The sequence below is a fragment of the Anolis carolinensis genome, chromosome 2 (assembly GCF_035594765.1).
Source record: "Anolis carolinensis isolate JA03-04 chromosome 2, rAnoCar3.1.pri, whole genome shotgun sequence".
NCBI lineage: Eukaryota > Metazoa > Chordata > Lepidosauria > Squamata > Dactyloidae > Anolis > Anolis carolinensis.
The window spans coordinates 313,321,287-313,344,262 of record NC_085842.1 but is presented as its reverse complement, the minus strand read 5'-3'; the positions used below and the strand labels follow the sequence as shown (position 1 = coordinate 313,344,262).

The following is a 22,976-nucleotide window of genomic DNA, read 5'->3' as shown; positions in this document are numbered from 1 at the left end:
ATACTTTATTTCCCCTAACACCATACTTCACCACAGCAACGCGTGGCCGGGCACAGCTAGTACTTTTAAATTTTTGGAAGTTCTCACCCCAAAACAAGGTGGATTTTGTAGCTGAAACTCCACAATTATTTTAAGTCAGTTAATTAAGGGTATGAGTGCCATGTTTGGTCCAGATAGAACAAGCCATGTAGGAGTCTTTGTGGTACAAACAAGAACTACAATATGCTGATGATAACGTAGTCTGTGCACATTCAGAAGACCTACAAGTCTCTTTTGCAGAAGCATACGAGAAACTCAGCCTCCCATTGAACATCGAGAAAACCAAAGTGCTCTTCCAACAGGCACCAGCCAATCCCTCTGCAATGCCAGAAATAGCTTAATGGTGTAACGTTGGAAAATGTTGACCATTTCCGCTACCTTGGCAGCCACCTTTCCACAAAAGTCAACATCAACACTGAAATACAACACCGCCTGAGCTCTGAAAGTGAAGCATTTTTCCGAATGAAGCAGAGTGTTTGATGATCGGGACATCCGTAGGGATACCAAGGTTCTTGTTTATAAAGCTATTGTCCTTCCAACCATGTTATATGCCTGCAAAATATGGACAATATACAGACATCACACTCAACTCCTGGAATGATTCCATCAGCATTGCCTCTGAAAAATCCTGCAAATCTCTTGGGAAGACAGGTGGAGAAAAGTCAGCATGCTGGAAGAAGCAAAGACAACCAGCACTGAAGTAATGTTCCTACACATCAACTCCGCTGGACTGGCCACGTTGTGTGAATGCCTGATCACCGTCTCCCAAAGCAGTTACTATACTCCCAACAAGAATGGAAAACAGAAAGTTGGTGGGCAGGAAAAGAGATTTAAAGATGTGCTTAAAGCTAACCTTAAAAACTGTGGTATAGACACCGAGAACTGGGAAGCCCTGGCCCTTGAGTGTTCTAGCTCAAGGTCAGCTGTGGCCAGCAGTTCTATGGAATTTGAAGAGGCAAGAATGGAGGGCGAAACGTGCCAAGTAGAAGGCGCGCCTAGCCAACCTTGACCGGGACCACCTTCCACCTGGAAACCTATGTTTTCATTATGGAAGAACATGCAGTTCAAGAATAGGGCTGTACAGTCACCTATGTACCCACTATTAGGACACTGAACTTAGAAGGCCATCATACTCAGAAAATGAGGGATTGCCTAAGTAAGGTACAAGCCAACCAACCAACCAACATACATACTTTTATATATACAAGCAGTTTCCAAATTACAAACATCCAACTTGCAAACCACCACCACCTCAGCAGGTCAGAAACAACCAGGATCTCTATTTAAACAAATGAAATCCCTTCGTTGGAAGTAATGAAAGACAAGAATTCAGAGGGTAACAGAAGAAATAATTTTATGGAAAACTGCAATATAACATATCTAACTACTAGAAACACAACAACTTATCAGCAATACACTTCTAAATCTGCAATGCACTGGAGAGTGGTACTTCGTAAACTTGTGCAGGATTGTGCCGTGAAAGATATATCTCAATTGTTAATTTCTTCTTAGTCATCAGATTTGCTGCTTTGTTAATCCATTTTCCACAAGTCCAGGGCCTGTGGGTTTATATTCCTCTTAAGGAAAAGAGAAAGGAAAACCTGATGCAGAGTCTTAAATCTTTACTGCGCAGCATAGAATCCAATATGTGGTGATTTCAACTGACAGTGAATTTGATTTTCACATAATTGGATAAAATCTTCAATAAGTTCAAGCTGTTCTTATTGTTTAAAAAAATGACATGCAGCTATATTTTCCTAACTGTAATATCCCGCCCCCCCGGCCGCCATTTTTAAATTTATTCACCAAAGCAGATTACTGTTTGCATAGTTCTTTGAATGCGAACTGCTTTATACACATATTTTACACATACAAATTATGATAAAGAAAAAATTACAAAAACATTGTAAAAACATTTTTCCTTGAAGCAAGATTTTTGCAGTGGTGTTTCTATCCTCAGATCTAATCCTTCGAGATCAGCATTTCCCAAATGTTGCTCTTCGAGATGGAGGTCTAATGCTTGGGAACCACTTGCTATGTAGAAGTCACAACGCATAATCAAAATTTAAAAATAAGCATTTTGCTCAGTGGTGTGTAGAAATATTAATGTCATACTACTTGTTTAACTATCAAAGCATTAAAAAAATCTGTAAATGCCATCAACCAAAATTTCCATTCTCTGATATTAAGCACATAGAATAGATTTCCCTTCTCTGGTCCCAAAAAATGTACAGCATTTATCTATACATTAAGGTCATCATTATTACTGGAACAAAATGTAACTTTGAAAGCTCTCAAGTGTACTGGTAACAAATTCAGCCCTGAGGAACAGTATTTTAAGTAATTGCCAGTATTACTATATATTACGACAGATAGCACTTGATGCTATTAAGTGAGGAAATCTGTTCAAATTTGGCATATCTACACAGCACTCTTGTCTTGATTCAGTTCTCTGGCACAATGAAACACAAGTGAATGTTAAGGGATACAATAAATAGAAACAAGGTCTTTATTGAGGCAAAAGGGTGGCTCTGACAGCCAAGCCAGTTTGAATCCCAATGAGCAAACCAGCCAGCAGTCCATTTGTTCAAAATACTATGCAGCTTCTTTGGAAAAAGTTCATCTTCAGCCAAACAACAAAAGCAATACTATTGTAACCGTGTTTACTCCAATTAATGGAACTGCAAAGAAGAAAGAAAATAATTACAATTCTCTCCAAATTACAACAGAAGAAATTATAAAGAATCTAAGAACAAAATAACACCACCTTTCTCTAGATGACTTTCAGGAGTTTGGTAAATTTTCTGCAAGCTGATTTAGAGGACAATGGGGAAACTGTGGCTCTCCAGATGTTGCACCATAATCCCTGACCACTGGCTATGTCGGCTAGGCTGATAGTAGTTGAAATACAAAGCCTTCTAAAAGCCACATACTCTTTACCCCTGCCATAACACACACTTTTATGGTTATAATATTTCACACATGAAATCCTTTTTAAATGCCTTCCCAGCCTGGTCATGATTTGTCATTTCAGTAATAGCACTCATCTCCAAAATGGGTATTGTGCACCATCACAAAGTCACTTTCCTTATGTTTTGATATCTATAATGTTTAATCTATTCATGGAAAGTGTTGTTTTATATGACAGCGAATAAAATGTTATATTTCGGAAAACTACATTCCATTATCTTTCATTGAAGCAAAAGATGCAGCCACGGAATGAGCATACATGTCTCAAGAGTTTCAAGTTGAGATCTGTGGGTTAGACAATGGTTCTCAAATGCTAATCCTCAGATGCTTTGAACTTCAACATCCAGAAGCCCTAAATAAGGATTCTGGCAGCTGAAATGCAAAGCACCTGGAAGACCAATGTCTGAGAACCACTGACAGAGAGGGAACTGGATAAAGTAAGATTTTAAGACATCAGAAGAGCAGACAAAATGAAAATTAAACAGGTAAGTAACAGTGGTCTTCCAGATATTCCTGGATTGCAACTCCCACAATCCATCTGCACTGGCTATGATAGCTAGGTTAATGGAGGTTGCAGTGCTTGGACATTCCTCATCCCAACTTTTAAAGACGGCTCTCACACACATGTGCTAACAGCAATAAAGTAATTCTACAAAGTCACCAGGCTTGTTGAGGTAACAACCTGATCCTGTAGTCTACAGGAAAGAATTAGATACAAGGACTCTCTTACTGATGTCATCTCATCTCCTCAGTCATGTTACTACAATCAAAACCATAGGAAAAGCATGAATGTAGAAATTTGGGACAATTCAATTGATTCTGAATAACTTCATCAGTTATATTATTGATTTATGTAGTGTGTTGACAGCCAGGGAAACATCTGGGACATCTGCTTCTTACAGAAGTCTTGTATAAGGGAATCCCCCCATACACACACTTCTTTTTCCCCTGTAAAATTTCTGACAAGTGATATAGCAAGGACTCTTTGATGAAAAAGTCTGTAAGTGCTAGACATGTGATTAATTCCCTTTCTCTATCCATCACTCACTACATAAATAAAAATATTTGTGTTCCAAAATCCAATTTTTTTCCAAAATCTGAAAAACTTCTGGTCTCAGGCATTCTGAATAAGGGAGACTCCATCAGTACCACTAACAATGCATGGTCAAAACAAGATTAAAGTGCTCATCCTACCTCTCATAACTGTTCGTACAGATCGGATAAGATTCATTAATTGTCCTTTAATTCCTGGATCTTCTCCAAATCCTCCAATTCCTTGGTCTGCTCCCCAGCCAACTGTATTAATTCAGAAGTTTTGTTTTTGTTAAACAGATAAATACCTCATGATGTAAGTTGCATTGTATTAATGAACAATCCATTTCAGAAATAGAAAGGTACAATAAAGAGTAAATGCCATGATAAAGAGAATTCTAATTCTTTGTTTCAGCACAAGTAACTCTTTGCAATCATCATTCAATTTGGATAGATAAAATGTGTTATGAGATACATAATTGCCAGAAAGCCGAATTACTGCAAATGAGAAGCTTGTACGTTAATATGCAATGTAATTATTTGAAGGTATTAAAAGAAGAACAAATAATGGGCAAATAGCTTCAATTTTGTAGCTCTGCAGTGATGATTAAGAGCAATGCGTTTGTAAACTGCCTAAACGACATGTAGAAAGTCACATTTTCAAATATATTTTCAGATATATTATATTCACTGTGTTGTTGCCAAAACTTTCAACCAGAATCTGGCTAACTTTATTTCAGTGCCTCTATAAAAGTTTCACTATCATACTTCAGTGAATTAGGACCAGAATTTAGCCCAGTATTTTTTTCTGTAGACTGATGAAAGCCACGAAAATATTTAAAGCAAAGATGTATAAGCTGGCAAGTGATGCATATCAATAAAGGAAAATTAATAAGCCTTAATGTAACTCCAGTTGCCAATCGCAACTACCATAGACTCACTGAATCAACTACAGACTGCAACGTCTAACGTTGCGTGAATTCTATGCATTCAATGAGTCTATTCTACTGGGGACTAGCGATTAGACACAGACCTTTATAAGGACTGATTGTACCACTATGTGTGCAATTTGTTTTATTCAAGTCTAACCACCTAGATAAATATCTAAAGATTCTACAGTCTCATTAGTAGATGTGGCAGTTCAAACTCTTGGGTTTTCACTCTCAATACTATTTGGGCAGCAATTTTACAATATTTTGTGGGATTAAAAGCAAATACTATTCATGCTACCTGAGGAATAGTTATGTATGGCAGATAGCTTCCAATATAATATGAATGAATCATATTTGCTTCTACAAATATGTGTATTTGTATTCAAGTTCACTGTTTACTTATGACAACCTATGGATTTCATAGTTTTCTTAGACAAGGAATACTCAGCGGTGGTATTGTCAGTTCCTTCCTCTAAAATAAAGTCTTCAGAACTTGGTATTCATTAGTGGTCTCCCATCCAAGCACAATCCACCCACCACATTTGCTGGGGTTAGGGACACAGGACTCCCATGAAAATCATGAATAGAAAACAGCATATTTTTAACCCGAGAAAATAACCTTTCTAGAAATCTCTAAATCCTCCAGCACGATTCTATGAGGCCAAAGGCCAAAAGGACCATGTGCATCCAGATGTTTTAAACTTCAACTCCTAGATGCTTCGAACAGCATCAGCAAAAATAAAGAATTATAAAAGTAGCATTCCATGTATCTGGCCCATACATTGCTGCCTGTTCTTGACTTATATGAACATAAAACAGTAGTCAAAGAATTCCTGCATATATAGATGAAGGAATCAGTACATAGCTTCAGTGGCGTCATTAGGGTTGGTGTCACCAACATGAACCTTCTCACACACCAGACCATACAAAAGCCTTTGTAATGTTTTTTGTGCTAATGTTACTTGTACACCATAATCCCAGCATAATACTGAATGTACATAATGACTAAATCAGCAAGTATTGGAAAAAGCAGCAGTGAAAACACAATTGCAACTCATCCCGATGGAACCATGTGATTTGTAATTGGTTAATGACAGCTCTAACCAGAGCGCATGTCCATTGGAAAGGTGAAACAGTAAATTAACACAGTTTCAGACTTGTAGGTATATTGATGAGTACATGTAAGCTGGGCTTACACAAATGTTTTTGGGGCTATATCTGACTACAAGGATATTTTATTACAACTAATGATTTTCTGCCAAAACACTGCACAAATTTGTAAGAGTCACCTGGTGCGATCTGCACTTGAGTGATACCGTTGCAAAGCTTGATTCAACATAGTCAGTTCTGCATATGTGCAGATCTGACTTTTGCAGATCTGGTTATCTGCAGATTTGATTAAAATGTCCTCTCTAGAAATATCTAGATCCTTCAATGTGACTTCCATAGGATTCTGATCATAAAACACTTGTCTATGAATATCTAGGTCCTCCAGTGATATTCCATGATCAACATCTGGTGGAAGTTTTATAATTGGTGTTTTATAATTTACTAGCTGTGCCTGGCCACGCGTTGCTGTGGCGTTGTCTGGTGGTGTTGGTGAGAAATTGTTGAGGTAGTGGTGGCATTGAATGTCTGTTGTATGGTTGTCTTTATGTTTATTATGCGCACTGAAGTGGATTATATGGCAGTGTGGAGTCAAGATAATCCAGTTCAAAGCAGATAATATAAGATTCTAAATGGGTTATATAGCTGTTTGGAAGGGTCTTGAGTCTACACTGCCATATAATCCAGTTAAAATCTGATAATCTGTGGAAGAGGCCTAAGTGAGGCCTAACTGTGCCTGTCCCCTAGGCTGAGTGAGTTGCTAGGAGACCAAGTGGGTGGAGCTTAGCCTTCAAACTGGCAGCAATTGGATAAAAACTATTATTCCTCTCCCTGTAATTAGGACTTTATTTTTCTTTTCTTTTTGTTGTATCAACCTAGAGCCGTGAATGATGAGTTGTGTTGTCAAATTTCGAGGTTAGGGGGCCTGTAGTTTTGCTGTTTTGTCCGCTGCCCTGATGCCATCACTCTTTTATATATATAGATAATAAGTTGGTGTTTTATAATTGTAAGCCACCCTGAGTCCCCCTTCGGGGATGAGAAGGGTGGGATAGAAATGCTGTAATAAATAAATAAATGAATAAATAAATAAAAGTTGACCATAGTTGTCTTGGAGAATCTAGACCAGGCCTTTTCAACCTGAAAACCTCAAGGTGTTTGGGCCTTTAACTCCCAGAAGCCCTGGCCAGCTTGTTCGATGGACAGGAATTGTGGGAGCTGAACTCCGAAGGGCTACAGGTTGAAAAGGCCTGGCCTAGATGTTATTAGTCTGGTATTCTCTCAGGTAAAAAAAAAAGAAAAGCTTTTTTTATTTGTGATTTTTCCACTTTGGTCCTGTGCCCTCAACTCCGCAAGTGAGGAAGGCTGGCAGGTCTTTAGCTTCTAACATGTTCTTATATGTATCTGCAAAGGGAGAAATGTTCCAGAGCAGCAGTCAAGCCATTAAGCAGAACTGAGGGAAATTTAGTTTCAAGAGGGTGGATGCGGATACCCTCCAGTCTTATGCAGGCAGTTCCTGAGTTACAAACATCACTTACAAAACAATTCATAGCTAGGAACGGGGATGAGACAACAGGAAGTGAGAGAAATCTACCCCTCAGAAGGAAGGGAAATTCACTCCTGAAAGAGTTAGTATGAGGAAAAGATGTCTCCACTGAAGCTTTATCCCCAATCCTTCTTTCCACAAGAAGCCAAATCTTCCAAAATCCAATTGTCGAAGGGACAGAAAGTGAGGTAAAACCTTCTGAATAGGGACACAGACAGCAAAAAACAAACATCACAGGTGTGTCAACTCTTCCCTATGGTATACAAAGCATGTGTGTGCATACACACACACACACACACACACACACGTACGTGTGTGTGTGTGGGGGGGGGGGGGGTGGAGTTACACTTTAAAAATGTACCTGTTCTGATCTACATAAAATTCAACTTCAGAAGACGCCTACAGAATCTATATTGTTTGTAACTTGCAGACTGCCTGTATGCTTGACTTCTTCCCTCACTTTTTACAGCAGTTTTCTGCACAACTCTTCCTGACTTTTATTTTGCTCTCAAACGGCATCTAACAGACCACAACTCCAGCATCCCCAGACAAGATGATGGGAGCTGGAGTCCAACATGCAGAGGGACACACAAATTGTTCACTTGTGGTTTTAATTCGGTAAGTCTCTTCATGTGCCGTCGTCATCATCATTGTTAATTATTAAGAGTAATCAGCATCTTATCTGAACCAGCAAGTCTCAAAAGCCAAGGTTTTTTTATGAGGCTCAGTCTTACAGACTTGTGTTATTACAACTACTAGTAGGAATAATACTCCTGAGTCCCACTGTCCCCAGGCCCAGTGGCCTAGGAAGATGGGAACTCAAGACCAATATGTAGAAGCCCACATGGTCTTAATGCGTGCCTTTGGTAAATCTGTGTCTCATCATGACTGGTGCTATCTTTACAATGCCAACCAAAAAGAAAAAAAATCTTGGTGTCTTGGTTTTTAGGCCTGTTCCTAGCTTTCTTTGGGGTACTGATTCAGAAAATTGCATTGGATAGATCACATCTTAGATATGGTTATCATGGTTTTCTATGGGCAAGCAAATGGTGAGTGGGAGATGGCACTGGTTATATACTGTATCTTAAAAACTAGAACTGAAACTGGTGCCATTTGTGGAATCAGTACGTCAAACAGACCCAGAAGCAGGTCCAACATCCGAGACACCACAAGATGTGTTGGCCAATGTTATTAAGAACCATCAGCCTCTAATAATAATAATAATAATAATAATAATAATAATAATAATAATAATAATAATAATAAAAAACTGCAAAAGGCCACCTTACTAGGATTTGCATGCATCATCCAAAAATACATCACACAATCCTAAACACTTGGAAAGTGTTCGACTTGTGATTCTGTGATACGAAATCCAGCATATATATCTCGTTTGCTGTGTCATACTATGTCTTTGTGTCAATAATAATAATAATAATAATTAGTTGTTGTCATTATTATGATCATATTTATTACTATCCTTTTTTCTCCCAGGACCCAAGTGCTTTACATTCTTAAAAACTACACAATTTAAAAACTTTAAAAATAATGATTAAAACAGAATAAATATAATTATGAAAATAACTTTTAAAAAGCCATTCATTCTTGTATGAGATCTGCTTCAGAAGCTTTTAAATGCTAGCGTTTTTACGTGGCTCAATGTTATTTGTATTAATAATAGTACTAATAATAATACTAATAATAAACTTTTTATTCAGGCAGGCTTTTAAAGAAGGGGCTGCTGTAATTTTATATGCTTTTAATGATAATACTGTTTTAATACTTGTATATTTGTATACTTTAAGTTATATTACAATGCTTTTAGTTGTGAGCTGCCTTGAGTCTCTATATGGAGAGAAAAAGCGGGATATAAATAAACATAATAATTTGTCGAATCAACTGTTCTAATATACCCAGAAATAGGTCTAACATTTGAGGCACAAAGAGTACATCTACGTGTACCCAAGCCTAGCTGCTAACATCCATCCTGTTAATCTGCCATCTCCCCTTCAACTATTTTAGTCTGACGTTAGAGACTTTTAATTAGATTTTAAGGATTTAATATGTCTGTAATTATGTGGAATGTGTGATGTCTTATCAATTTAAGTTTTATAATTTATTGAGTTGTTTTTGATTTGCTTATATATTACTGTTGACATTGAATGACATTATCAACGACTTAGACGAAGGGTTAGAAGGCACGATCATCAAGTTTGCAGACGACACAAAACTGGGAGGGATAGCTAACACTCCAGAAGACAGGAGCAGAATTCAAAACAATCTTGACAGACTAGAGAGATGGGCCGAAACTAACAAAATGAAGTTCAACAGGGACAAATGCAAGATACTTCACTTCGGCAGAAAAAATGGAAATCAAAGATACAGAATGGGGGACGCCTGGCTTGACAGCAGTGTGTGCAAAAAAGACCTTGGAGTCCTTGTGGACAACAAGTTAAACATGAGCCAACAATGTGATGCGGCTGCTAAAAAAGCCAATGGGATTCTGGCCTGCATCAATAGGGGAATAGTGTCTAGATCCAGGGAAGTTATGCTCCCCCTCTATTCTGCCTTGGTCAGACCACACCTGGAATACTGTGTCCAATTTTGGGCACCACAGTTGAAGGGAGATGTTGACAAGCTGGAAAGCGTCCAGAGGAGGGCGACTAAAATGATTAAGGGTCTGGAGAACAAGCCCTATGAGGAGCGGCTTAAAGAGCTGGGCATGTTTAGCCTGCAGAAGAGAAGGCTGAGAGGAGACATGATAGCCATGTACAAATACGTGAAGGGAAGTCAAAGGGAGGAGGGAGCAAGCTTGTTTTCTGCTGCCCTGCAGACTAGGACACGAAACAATGGCTTCAAACTACAGGAAAGGAGATTCCACCTGAACATCAGGAAGAACTTCCTCACTGTGAGAGCTGTTCGACAGTGGAACTCTCTCCCCGGGGCCGTGGTGGAGGCTCCTTCTTTGGAGGCTTTTAAGCAGAGGCTGGATGGCCATCTGTCGGGGGTGCTTTGAATGCGATTTCCTGCTTCTTAGCAGGGGGTTGGACTGGATGGCCCATGTGGTCTCTTCCAACTCTACTATTCTATGATTCTATGAATGTTTGCCATTGGGTATCTTGTAAGATGACCTGAGTCCCTTCGGGGAGAGAGGGTAGACTATAAATAAGCTTTCATTTCATTTCATGCATTATCAACATTAATTATTGAGAGTAATCAGTATCTTATAGAATAATAGTAATATCTAATTATTATTATCATCATATTTATTTGCATCCCACTTTTCTCCCAGGACTGGGACCCAAAGTGCTTTACATTCTTAAAAAACTACTCAATTAATAAAGCTTGAAAAATAATTATTATTAAAACAGAATAAATATGATTATGAAAATAATTTTTAAAAAGCCATTCATTCCTGTTTGACATCTGCTCCAGGAGGTTTCAAAAGCCAGCCTTTCTACATGGCTCAATCGTACAGGCCCATGTTACTAGTAATAACAGGACTCTCAACTCCCATCACTTCCAGCGGCCCAGGATGATGGGAGGCCTACAAGCTGCTCAATCCTGATGCCTTCAGGATGATGAGGGCTTGTTATTCAAACAGGAGACTCACTTCTCCGGAGGAAGCGCTCCTCGTGCAGCACGGCGATGGCGTTCACGAATAGGAGCGCGGCCTGCAGCAAGGCGTACAGCGTGAACGCCATCCTCGCCGCTTTTCTTCTTCCCTCAGAGGAAAAGAAGCCGCCACATTGGGTTCCCCGACTGCGCATGCGTGGTTTTCTCCCAGGACGTGGCAACGCCACCGAGTGTGCTTTGCGCGCTGACGTCACGACGCCCCGGCTCCCTAGCACAGTGTTAAGGATAGCGGCAAAAGGAGGCGTGGTCTCACGCTGAGTGACGTCACGCTCTCTAACTCTGGCAGTCTTAAAGCAACAGGAGGCAGTATCACAACTATTGGTAGCCTATTTTTTAAAGTTTCCTTTTTATTGCACTCCACATTATTTATCATTTTTGAAGCGGGTCATTTGTAACTCCCATGGAATACTGAGTTTTATAGTCTGGGAATGTAATAATAATAATGCAGTAGAGTCTCACTTATCCAACATAAACGGGCCGGCAGAATGTTGGATAAGTGAATATGTTGGATAATAAGGAGGGACTAAGGAAAAGCCTATTAAACATCAAATTAGGTTATGATTTTACAAATTAAGCACCAAAACATCATGTTATACAACAAATTTGACTGAAAAAGTAGTTCAATACGCAGTACTGCTATGTAGTAATTACTGTAATTATGAATTTAGCACCAAAATATTACGATGTTTTGAAAACATTGACTACAAAAATGCGTTGGATAATCCAGAACGTTGGATAAGTGAGTGTTGGATAAGTGAGACTCTACTGTAATAATAATAATGTTGCTTTTAACACTATAGGCACTGTTTAGTGTGGTATTATGCTGTATTTTTATTATGTTTTTTTATTATCGAATGTGGTTGGGTTTTAAATGCTTTTTATTAAGTTGTGTCTGTATGTATGTACTTCTTGCCATTGAATATTTGCCTTTTATGTTGTTAGCTCCACCAAGTCCGGTATTGGGAGATGGGGCGGGATATAAATAAAGCTTTATTATTATTGCCCCAACCTTATTCTCCATCTTCATCACAATGATAATAATAATAATAATAATAATAATAATAATAATAATAATAATAATAACAACCTGGCTCTGGCTCACGAATGGGACCCTGAAGAAGGAGACAGAAGGCCTGATCCTTGCAGCCCAGGAGCAAGACATCAGAACAAATGCAATTAAGGCCAAGATTGAAAAATCAGCTGATGACCCAAAATGCAGACTGTGCAAGGAAACCGACGAAACCATTGATCATATCCTCAGCTGCTGTAAGAAAATCGCACAGACAGACTACAAACAGAGGCACAACTATGTGGCCCAAATGATTCATTGGTACCACCTCCCAGCAGCAAAGAACTGGTGGGATCACAAACCTGCAAAAGTATTGGAAAATGAGCACGCAAAGATACTGTGGGACTTCCGAATCCAGACTGACAAAGTTCTGGAACACAACACACCAGACATCACAGTTGTGGAAAAGAACAAGGTTTGGATCATTGATGTTGCCATCCCAGGTGACAGTCGCATAGATGAAAAACAACAGGAAAAACTCAGGACCTCAAGATTGAACTTCAAAGACTCTGGCAGAAACCAGTGCAGGTGGTCCTGGTGGTGATGGGCACACTGGGTGCCGTGCCAAAAGATCTCAGCCGGCATTTGGAAACAATAGACATTGACAAAATCACCATCTGCCAACTGCAAAAGGCCACCCTACTGGGATCTGCACACATCATCAGAAAATACATCACACAGTCCTAGACACTTGGGAAGTGTTCGACTTGTGGTTTTGCGAAACGAAATCCAGCATATCTATCTTGTTTGCTGTGCCATACAACGTCGTTGTGTTGATAATAATAATAACTTTATTTTTATATCCCGCCCATCTCCCCGGAGGGACTTGGAGCGGCTTACATGGGGCCATGCCCGACACAATACAATAACAGCAATAAAACAATAAAACAAGATCGGCAATAAAAACAATGTCGCATCAATAAAAACATAACATCAGTAAACAGTTATAAAAGTCAGCGCTCGGCATAAAATGGTTCTGATACTGCTCCTTGTTGATGGGAAACTTCTCGAAATTTTGAAATTCCTGAAAATCAAATGAATTAAAAGAAATTACCATAAAATGATCATGCAACAGGATTTGGCGCAAGAAATGGAGCATCCACACTCATTTGGAGACCACCGATAGGAACGCCCATTCATCCATGTCAGTAAAATGATGTAACATGGGCGAACAAGGCTTGGAGATGAAGCTTAAGTGAAGACTCCATTTCCCCATGATAACTCTTTCATGATTGTGTTGTTGAAGGCTTTCATGGCCGGAATCACTGGATTGCTATCAGTTTTTTGAATTGTATGGCCATGCTCCAGCAGCATTCTCTCCTGACGTTTCACCTGCATCTGTAGCAAGCATCGTCAGAGGTTTCTTCAGAGGTCTGTTAGAAATGAGGCAAGTGGAGAGTACATATACGAGTAATGCTTCCACCTTCGTTACTTGGGTTTGGATGGGAATATTTTAATAAATCAAACTCAGAAATAATCCTTAGAATGTGCTCTTTAACTACCACTATTCACTTTTCCACATAATCACCAGACAATTGGATACATTTCTGCCAACGATGAACAAGTTTTCTGAAGCCGTCACGGAAGAAGTCGGCACTCTGTTTCTGCAACCAGCGTCTCACAGTCCCCATCGTGCACAGATCTTCTGATAACCAATCAAAGCAATAATGTGACCCACACATTCCTGTGAAATGCCGATTATGCTTGAAATTTCTCTGAGTGATACAACGATTGTCTTGAATCAATCTGTCAACCTTTTGCTTGTGAAACTCGATGGTTGCTGTCACAGGACGTCCAACTCTTTGTTTGTCATGCAAGTCAGATGTTCCCACCTCAACATCTTTAAACTTACTCACCCAACGACTCATAGGACTCACATCAACACAATCACCATAAACAGCTTGCATTCTCTGATGAATCTCCTTTGGAGTGACACCTGCTATCAAGAATTCAGTGACTGCACGTTGCTTAAATCACATTGACTGACTGTCTGAGCAGGGTTCCATACTTCACACTTTAACAACACAATCGTTCAATGCTAAGGCTTCCCACCAAATGGAACTGTAGAGGAGAATCTACTGAACAATCCAGTACCTGCCGCAGACCAGGACTGCCATCTGTTGAGGAGTTACGAAGGTGAAGGCATTACTTTTCATTCAACCCTCATATATCTGTGGAATGTCCAGGATGGGAGAAAGAACTCTTGTCTGGTTGAAGCAAGTGTGAATGTTGCAATTAGCAAATCTGTTTAGCATTGAGTAGCCTTGCAGCTGCAAAGTAATTCAGTGAAGGTATCTGCATAGAGGGAGCCTGGCTGTTATTCCTGGAAGCATCCTTTATTTGGAAGATGTTAACTGTCAATTGATTGTTTGTTGTCCGGAATTCCCCTGTTTCCAAGTGGTGTTCTTTATTTACAGTCTTGATTCTGGTGTTTTTTAATGCTGGTAACCAGATTTTGTTCATTTCCATGATTTCCTCCTTTCTGTTGAAATTGTCCACGTGCTTGTGGATTTCACCAGCTTCTTTGTGTAGCCTGACATGGTGGTTGTTAGAGTGGTCCAGCATTTCTGTGTTCTCAAATAATATCTTGTGTCCAGGTTGGTTCATCAAGTGTTCTGCTATGGCTGACTTCTCTGGTTGAATTTGTCTGCTGTGCTTTTCGTGTTCTTTGATTCGTGTTTGGGTGTTGCTGAGTTTGGTGGTCCCTATGTAGACTTGTCTACAGCTGCATGGCATACGGTAGACTCCTGCAGGGGTTAGACAACTTTCCTCCATAATAATTCTTTCAGAATTTAATGTCGCTTCTGAGGGGCAGATTTTTCCCACTTTCTGTTATTTCAGCCCTGTTCTTAACTATGAGTCGTTTGTAAGTCGAGTGTTTGTAACTCAGGGACTGCCTGCACAGATGAATAGACCTAGTAAGAGTCTGCAAGACCTGATCAGAGCTGTTGAGGACAGGGATGCTTGTAAGTCTTTCCTTCTTTGGGATGCCATAAGTTGAATTCAACTTGACTGCAGTTAGCAAAGGCAAATTTGTTTCTCTAATTGTGAGAAACTAGCATACTAATTGTGAGAAACTACATACAGTTTAGTGTACCCTTAAACTAGCAAGAAGAATTCTGCCTTAATTAGTGCTTGGGCATTTGTTACTTAATGCTGTTCTAGGTTGATTGATTCGTTTTTCTTTAAGAAAGTGCATTTCTTTTAAGTAGTTAGTATCACTGTACTATTTCGTTCGTAGATTGCATTGTTGTCTCTTTTCATTATTTCTATTTTGCTGCTGATGTAAATCGAGTTCGGAGTAATAATTAAAAAACTCATCAGGTCCTAATTGTTTGTTAGTTACCCGAAATGCAGGTGTCAAGACTAATAACAGAGCCCAGGCTAAAACAATTATGGTTTGCATTATATCATCTGTATGTGGCCTCTGGGCACTGCTATAATGCAGATAACAAAGCAAATAATAACCAGAGCTGAGGGATACCATACAACTAGCGATGCATGAAAACAGTACACATTTTCTCACGTATATCTTCCATCTTGATTGTTGGCAGGGTTCTGATTTGCATCACTGCCGTGATTTTATTTCGCAGTAATCATACAGTATATGAACGCCTTAATTCTGAATGGCTGACGGGGTTTATTATCCAATCAGAGACAATGTCTGGCAATATCGCTTCTCTTTGATGGCTGCTATGAAATCTTTCTGATTTGGTAGGAAAGCTTGTTAAGCAATGAAGATACGGAAGTGTGGACAGTGAAACATGGTTCCATACTATTTATTACCAGAGGTTTCCTATGGACCTTTGATAAGAATAATCTCCTTTTTCTAAGGGTATTTAATGTGCTTTTCTGGAGCGCTTTGTCCAAGAACATTTTCATTGGTGACAGTAAACATGCCCTTTTTCTTGTTTGCACACATGGAATACATATATATAATTAATCACTCAATTATGTTAAAACCATTTAAGGTGGAACAACATTTATATTACCTATTTATAGTGCTAATTTTTGTTCATTCCCGATGGCACACTGTTTGTTCAACAATGCAGTGGTATTCTTCCAGGTTCTATAGGCACAAGCAACGAGTTCTGACAGATCAGGGTTTTTTTTTTTTAATCATGAAGCATATTTGAGAAATAGACAAATGCAATTTTAAATCAATTAAGGAAAGAGGTTTGGGATAGTTTAACCCAGGGGTCCTCAAACTTTTAAAGCAACCCTTCAGACTGTGGAGGGGCCGAATTATCATTTGAAAAAAAACCCGAACAAATTCCTATGCACACTGCACGTCTTATTTGTAGTGCAAAACAGCAACAACAATGAAAGAACAATACAATATTTAAAAATGAAAACAATTGTAACCAACATAAACCTATCAGGGTTTCAATGGGAAGTGTGGGCCTGCTTCTGGCCAATGGGATAGTCAAGTTAATTAGGATTGTTGTTGTTGTGTGCCTTCAAGTCATTTCAGACTTTGGGCGAGCCTAAGTCTAAAATTATTTATTTATTACATTTATATCCTGCCCTTCTCACCTCGAAGGGGACTCAGAGCAGCTGTATGTACATACAATTTATTATATTATTAGCATAGCACAATATTAGCATTATATATTACTATATTGAACTATACCACTATACTGTAATATTATATGTAATATATATCATATAATTAATATTATTATATGGTATTATTAGTATTATATTGTATAACATTATAGTATTATTATCAATATTATATGTATATACAATATATTATATTATTTAAAATGATATACAAATATTATATTATAAAACTGAGGGTGGGGGCCAGGTAAATGACCTTGGAGGGCCCCATCCGGCCCCTGGGCCTTAGTTTGGGGACCCCTGGTTTAACCTATAGTAAAGAGCTTATGCTGAGATTTTAGTCAAGCCTTTAAGTTGATCCATGACAACCCTAAGGCAACTGTATCCCGGTGTTTTCTGAGGCAGAGGCCATATAGATTATCAAAACAGATATTCCACATTATCTGCTTTGAAGTGGATTATATGAGTCTACACTGCCATATAATCCAGTACAAAGCAGATAATCTGGATTTTATATTGCAGTGTAGAAGGAGCCTGAGAGTCTCTAACTTGCACCCAGTGGGTTTTCATGGCCAGGCGGGAATATGAACCTTGGATGACAACGTCATAGTCCAAACCACTATAGAATTAAAATATTTTAATAAAACCACAAATATTACAATATTATATAACAATATTGATATTTTTAATTTAATAAAATGTAAACTACAGTGTGACAAATGCTGGCATGGAAGATGTTAACATGAATGCCAACATTTACAAAGTCATAATCCTATCTCAAAACATTGTAAGTAATGAACTGGATGTCAACCTAAGCATTAGACAAGGTGTTTCCTTCTCTTAGAAATCCTTGAAAAGTTGGGAAATAGTCAAAAGATAGGAACATGGGGAAAGGGTATAGTCTATACCAGAGAGCCAGGTATAGAGATCAGGAGCAAGTAATCCAACCACAAAACGTATTATGTTTCATATCCACATTATACAAATAGCCTGAAAGTAATGTAATACACTATTTTGTGTATGAAATAAAGTTTGTGTACACAGAATCATCAGGAAACAAAGGTATTACTATCTCAGCCATCTGTGTAGAGTATTTCAGATTTTGGGATTCCAGATAAGGGATGTTCAACCTGTACTGCACTCACAGTCTTTCAAATGGGAAAATCTGTGGCAAGATGGCAATGTTCAAGGGTGGGAATTGGAGAGGGAAGGCTTTATTCCCCCGAAAGCTCCCTTCTTTGTCTTTCCTAGGCTCATCAGTGCAGGGAGACCCTGCTTTAAGAAATTCACTCTGAGCGCCATAAAGGATGACAGCACTAAGTTATATTTGCTCTCCTCGATACACATGTGTGAATCCCATTAGTGTAAATGGGATATAAATGTGTATGTATTGAGAGCAAGATAGACGCACAAGAATGGGTGGACAGGTATCTGATCCATCTGGAAGTACACATCATTGTTAATACGATGCCTGTTTTCAAGAGAGAAATAGTTTTGTCACTTTAATTCTTTTGTTGAGATAGCGGATACTATCCAAGTTTATTAATCAGCTATGGTTACACAAGACATTACAAAGACCTCTCACATGGGTTTTTTGTTGTGAAGCCAAAATTTTCAAAACAATCTGTTAGTGATGCCACCAAATTTCAGAATTAATAGTTATGAAATAAATTGGTAATTTGGAGTACTTGGAAATAGCTCGTCCATGATTCTGTAAATGATTTCAGTTTCCACAAAAGTGATGTTCATTTCTCCTCTGTAATATGCCCCCAATGCAGCTTCACTTGCCAGATGTCTCTGAATGAAATAAAGAGTTTAAACCCCATATATATATATATATATATATATATATATATATATATATATATATATATATGTATATGTGTGTGTGTGTGTGTGTGTGTGTGTGTGTGTGCTGTTCCCGGCCACGCGTTGCTGTGGCTTATGGGAATCCTTTGTTGGCCAGCTGGAATAGCAGTGAATAGCCTTGCAGTCTCAAAGCCTGGCCGTTTTCTGGAGTAGCTGGAGCTATTTGTTGTATGAACGTAGAGGCATGGATGAGGGGCTGTGCTGCCAAGTTTCGTGCTTCTGGGATGTGTAGTTTTGTTATTTTGTCCTAGGCCGAAATTTCATTACCCTTTTATATATATAGATATAGTTATGAAATAATAATTTTCACGGCCCACAATGATCAGTATTATTGTGGGTGAGATCCTACATTGAGGTTGAATAGTGTAAAGCTCCACATGCATAATTATGCATTTATTGTGATGCACAGTGCTTGTGTTGAATGGCAATGCTGCACAACTGAACCAAGACACAGAATGTGCAAAAAATACACATGTGTGTCCAGGCACAGTGGTCTGTGAGCCAATATGTTTTAGTCAACCGGCAACCCGTTAATCCGTTTTTGGCTTGCATATGACCCTTTTTTAGACCTCCCTTGGCAGTAACTCCATTATAGAGTTCTTAATCCCTCCTACCATAGCTATTTCGTGCCAGGAAAGGAGTGTGAGAATGCAATAATTCCATAGTTTTCCTCCCTAGCACAAGTAGCAAAGGCAGAACCAAACCCTTCCAAAACATATAGGAAATGACTTCTAGAACAGTGTTTCTCAGAGTGTCCAATGTGGGGAGCTAGCATTTTTTTTTTTTTGCTCATAATGTGCAGGGAATTGCACTACATTTGTGGCTGCAACTTCTTCTTTCTTTCCTTCCAATAATCTTTCTGTGGATTGGCAGCCAATGGCTTGTGGATGGACACAGAAAATGAATTGTATATACTTGCACACCAGGAGTATGGCTACATGGCCTTTGCAGTCATTTCCATTATTCTGTCTAATAAATTATTCCCCCTCGATGAGATTATCAAATTGAAGTAACTTGAGAAACACAGATCACTGGAGATTCTTTGCAGGAGGAACATTTAACCCACTATAGGTTGGTGTATTGTACACAGTTATACGACTTTTTTTGTGTCAGGAGCAACTTGAGAAACTGCAGGTCGCTTCTGGAGTGAGAGAATTGGCCGTCTGCAAGGACGTTGCCCAGGGGACGCCCAGATGTTTTTTTGATGTTTTACCATCCTTGTGGGAGGCTTCTCTCATGTCCCCGCATGGAGCTGGAGTTTAGTTATACGACTGAACAGTGTTAACACTAGTACCCCTCTAACTTTCATACTGTGTAATCCTGGGATGTGTAGGTGACAAGTTATTAAGAGTTCTCTGCTGAAGAGATGTGTTGAACTACAGCACTAGAAGACTGTAGCAGAAAAGTCTTAGGACAAATCCAAACTACAAATCCCAGGGTACATGAGATGGCAATATGAGAGCTCTAAAGTAGCATGAAACCTTCATCGTGTAGATATAATCACCCCTCCACATTCCTTCCTTAAGTGTTTATTTCTCCTGGAAGTTCTTAAATGTATTCTGGAGTGCTTTCTTTTTGGGAACCGCAGTTGTAAGAGTTTCTTAAGAAGGTGATGTCACAATCTATTAATTTGCCTGTTAGGCATCTCTCTCTGTGTGTGTTTGGGTCATAGTTCATATACATGTTGTTGAAGGTGATGATGCTCTGGTTAAAGATTAATAGGGAAACCCGTATGGGAAGCTTAAGTACGGAAGATTAAATATCTTTAAGCTAGCTGCTGAAATCAGGGGCCCCAGGGAGCAACAGATGGCATTCATAAGAGGAAATTTCAAGCAATCAAAGTACTCTTTATCCAGTGCATGTGAACCTTGGAAGCAACATCGTCTGAGCTCATTCTCACTTCTTTAGACAATTACTAAGGAATCTCCAATAATCTCCAATATTCCACAGGTTCAAACCAGAATGCATGTGATCAAAAATCAGAGTATGGCCTTTTAAATAGCAATTGCTATTGTCAGAGTTTGTGAAAGTCTTGGAATCATCACTTTTCTGGAGATGTGTTGAATGGTGTGATAGAAGATGCCAGTGAAAAAGGATGTATCGTATTGCTATTCGGCTTCCCTCCAGCAGTGTGAGCGGATGACTCTTCTTTCTCCGATACGTATATTACACATGCTGGGCCGATACATTGTGCGGTAAAAATTGTTCCCGCTTCATTGTGTTTCATTGTGATATTTGCTGCCACCGTTTCCACTTCAGGGATGTTTCTGGAGGAAGTACTTGATATATCCTGCCTAAACCATCAACAACAAAATATTAAGATAATGCAGAATAAATAGGCATGATGTCTTAACTCATGTTAAACTAATAATTTGACTGCTTTATCCAGTTATATCAGTTTCCAAATACCATAAGTGCCATAGTTCAAGCCTACTTGGACTAAGTAAGAGTGTTATTGTTAGGGATTCCTGTTCTTCAGAAGAGGAAGGGGAGCAGGAAAGTGTTCATGTGGGGCAGTTGGAATCTGAGGAGGAGATTTTGCAAATGCCCACTTTTCAGGAGAGGCAAAAAGAAACAGAGCACAGACGTTGTTCAGCTAGAATAGCTGTCAGAAATGCAGCTGAGTAATTAGGAACTGCCCTAGCAGCTGTGAGGGGACTCAGGGCTATAAAACAGAAGCAGGTGCAGCCAGCTCTTGCTGGTAACAAACTGACTCTTTGCTCCCCTTGTGCTTGCTTCAAGTCTGCATCTGGGAAACTGTTCCTAAGGATTTATTGCTGTTTCTTTGTCTGAAGTAAGACTGCTATTTGGTTTGGGAATTTGTCAGAGACTAAGAACTGTGCTTGCCCTAAGACTTCCTTGCTTCATTTTGCATTATTCCACTAAGTGTTCTGTATTTTATGTTTTGCTGAAGTAAAGTAGTTTTCATTTACTTACCACAGTGTTTTAAGGCTGTTCTTGAAAGACAAAACAGGACAGTTATCAGGCCATGGTAACCCCCACCTGCACTGAAAGATTTATAGTTTAGTAAGAGACTACAAATAAATATATGATTTTTCCTTTTTATTAAAAAAAATCTGAAGGTGCAGAGTTGCAGAGTTTCAAAGCTTTAGAGGATCGGGAATGGATCTAGCAGCAGCTGTAACCCTCAAACCTTATCTTGTCTAATCATTTAATAAATTGTATCAATTTAATGATTTCTGTGTAACTTGTATTTTTCTTACTATGTACTGTATCAATTTCTTACATGTAGTGTATAAATGGTTTCTTATCAGGGCCGGCCCCACTCATGCGGCAGCTGACGCCGCCGCCTCGGGCGCAGGCCCGGGGGGGCGCCGTCAGGCTGGGCGGGAGGCGGGGCACCGCCCTGACGGTGCCCCGCCTCCCGCCCAGTGCGCCCTGGCCCGTCTGGCCTGCTAGAAAAGGCCAGACGGGCGAGCGGGAGTAGCGTGGGAGGCGGGGCCAGCTCTGACGCCGCTCCCCCCCCCCCGCCCAGCGTGCCTTGGCCCTGCCTCCCACGCAGCGTGGGAGGCGGGGCCAAGGCACGCTGGGCGGGGGGGGGGGAGCGGCGTCAGAGCTGGCCCCGCCTCCCACGCTACTCCCGCTCGCCCGTCTGGCCTTTTGTAGCAGGCCAGACTCAGCGGAGGTTTCTCCAGGCCGCGATTGCGGCCTGGAGGAACCTCCGCTGAGTCTGGCCTGCTACACAAGGCCAGACGGGCGAGCGGGGGTAACGTGGGAGGCGGGGCCAGCTCTGACGCCGCCCCCCCCGCCCAGCGTGCCCTGGCCCCGCCTCCCACGTTGCGTGGGAGGCAGGGCCAAGGCACGCTGGGCGGGGGGGGGGGGAGCGGCGTCAGAGCTGGCCCCGCCTCCCACGTTACCCCCGCTCGCCCGTCTGGCCTTTTGTAGCAGGCCAGACTCAGCGGAGGTTCCTCCAGGCCGCAATCGCGGCCTGGAGAAACCTCCGCTGAGTCTGGCCTGCTACAAAAGGCCAGACGGGCGAGCGGGGGTAGCGTGGGAGGCGGGGCCAACTCTGGCCCCGCCCCCCCCCGCCCAGCGTGCCCTGGCCCCGCCTCCCACGCTGCGTGGGAGGCGGGGCCAGGGCACGGGGGGCGGGGCCAACTCTGGCCCCGCCCCCTCACTATTCGCCCTGGCCCCGCCTCCCACGCAGCGTGGGAGGCGGGGCCAGGGCACGCTGGGCGGGGCCAGGGCGCCG

General features: G+C 40.5%; 1 protein-coding gene across 1 annotated transcript; it reads right to left on the bottom strand.

The window, feature by feature from the left end:
• Positions 1-1,376: 1,376 nt before the first annotated feature.
• On the bottom strand, positions 1,377-11,428 carry ier3ip1 (immediate early response 3 interacting protein 1). Its single transcript, XM_008103392.3, has 3 exons — positions 11,237-11,428; positions 4,204-4,305; positions 1,377-2,720 (listed from the first exon to the last, which is right to left on the bottom strand). The coding sequence occupies exons 1-3, from the start codon at positions 11,391-11,393 to the stop codon at positions 2,665-2,667; spliced, it is 315 nt and encodes a 104-aa protein (XP_008101599.1). The 5' UTR covers positions 11,394-11,428; the 3' UTR covers positions 1,377-2,664.
• Positions 11,429-22,976: the final 11,548 nt, after the last annotated feature.

Bases quoted from the DNA above. Each gene is read 5' to 3' on its own strand.
- ier3ip1 (XM_008103392.3), bottom strand. From the start codon at position 11,393: ATGCGCAGTCGGGGAACCCAATGTGGCGGCTTCTTTTCCTCTGAGGGA. The intron at 4,306-11,236 runs GTGAGTCTCCTG...GAATTAATACAG, and splicing joins GGAGCGCTTCCTCCGGAGAA to TTGGCTGGGGAGCAGACCAA. The intron at 2,721-4,203 runs GTAGGATGAGCA...TCTTCTTTGCAG, and splicing joins TGTACGAACAGTTATGAGAG to TTCCATTAATTGGAGTAAAC.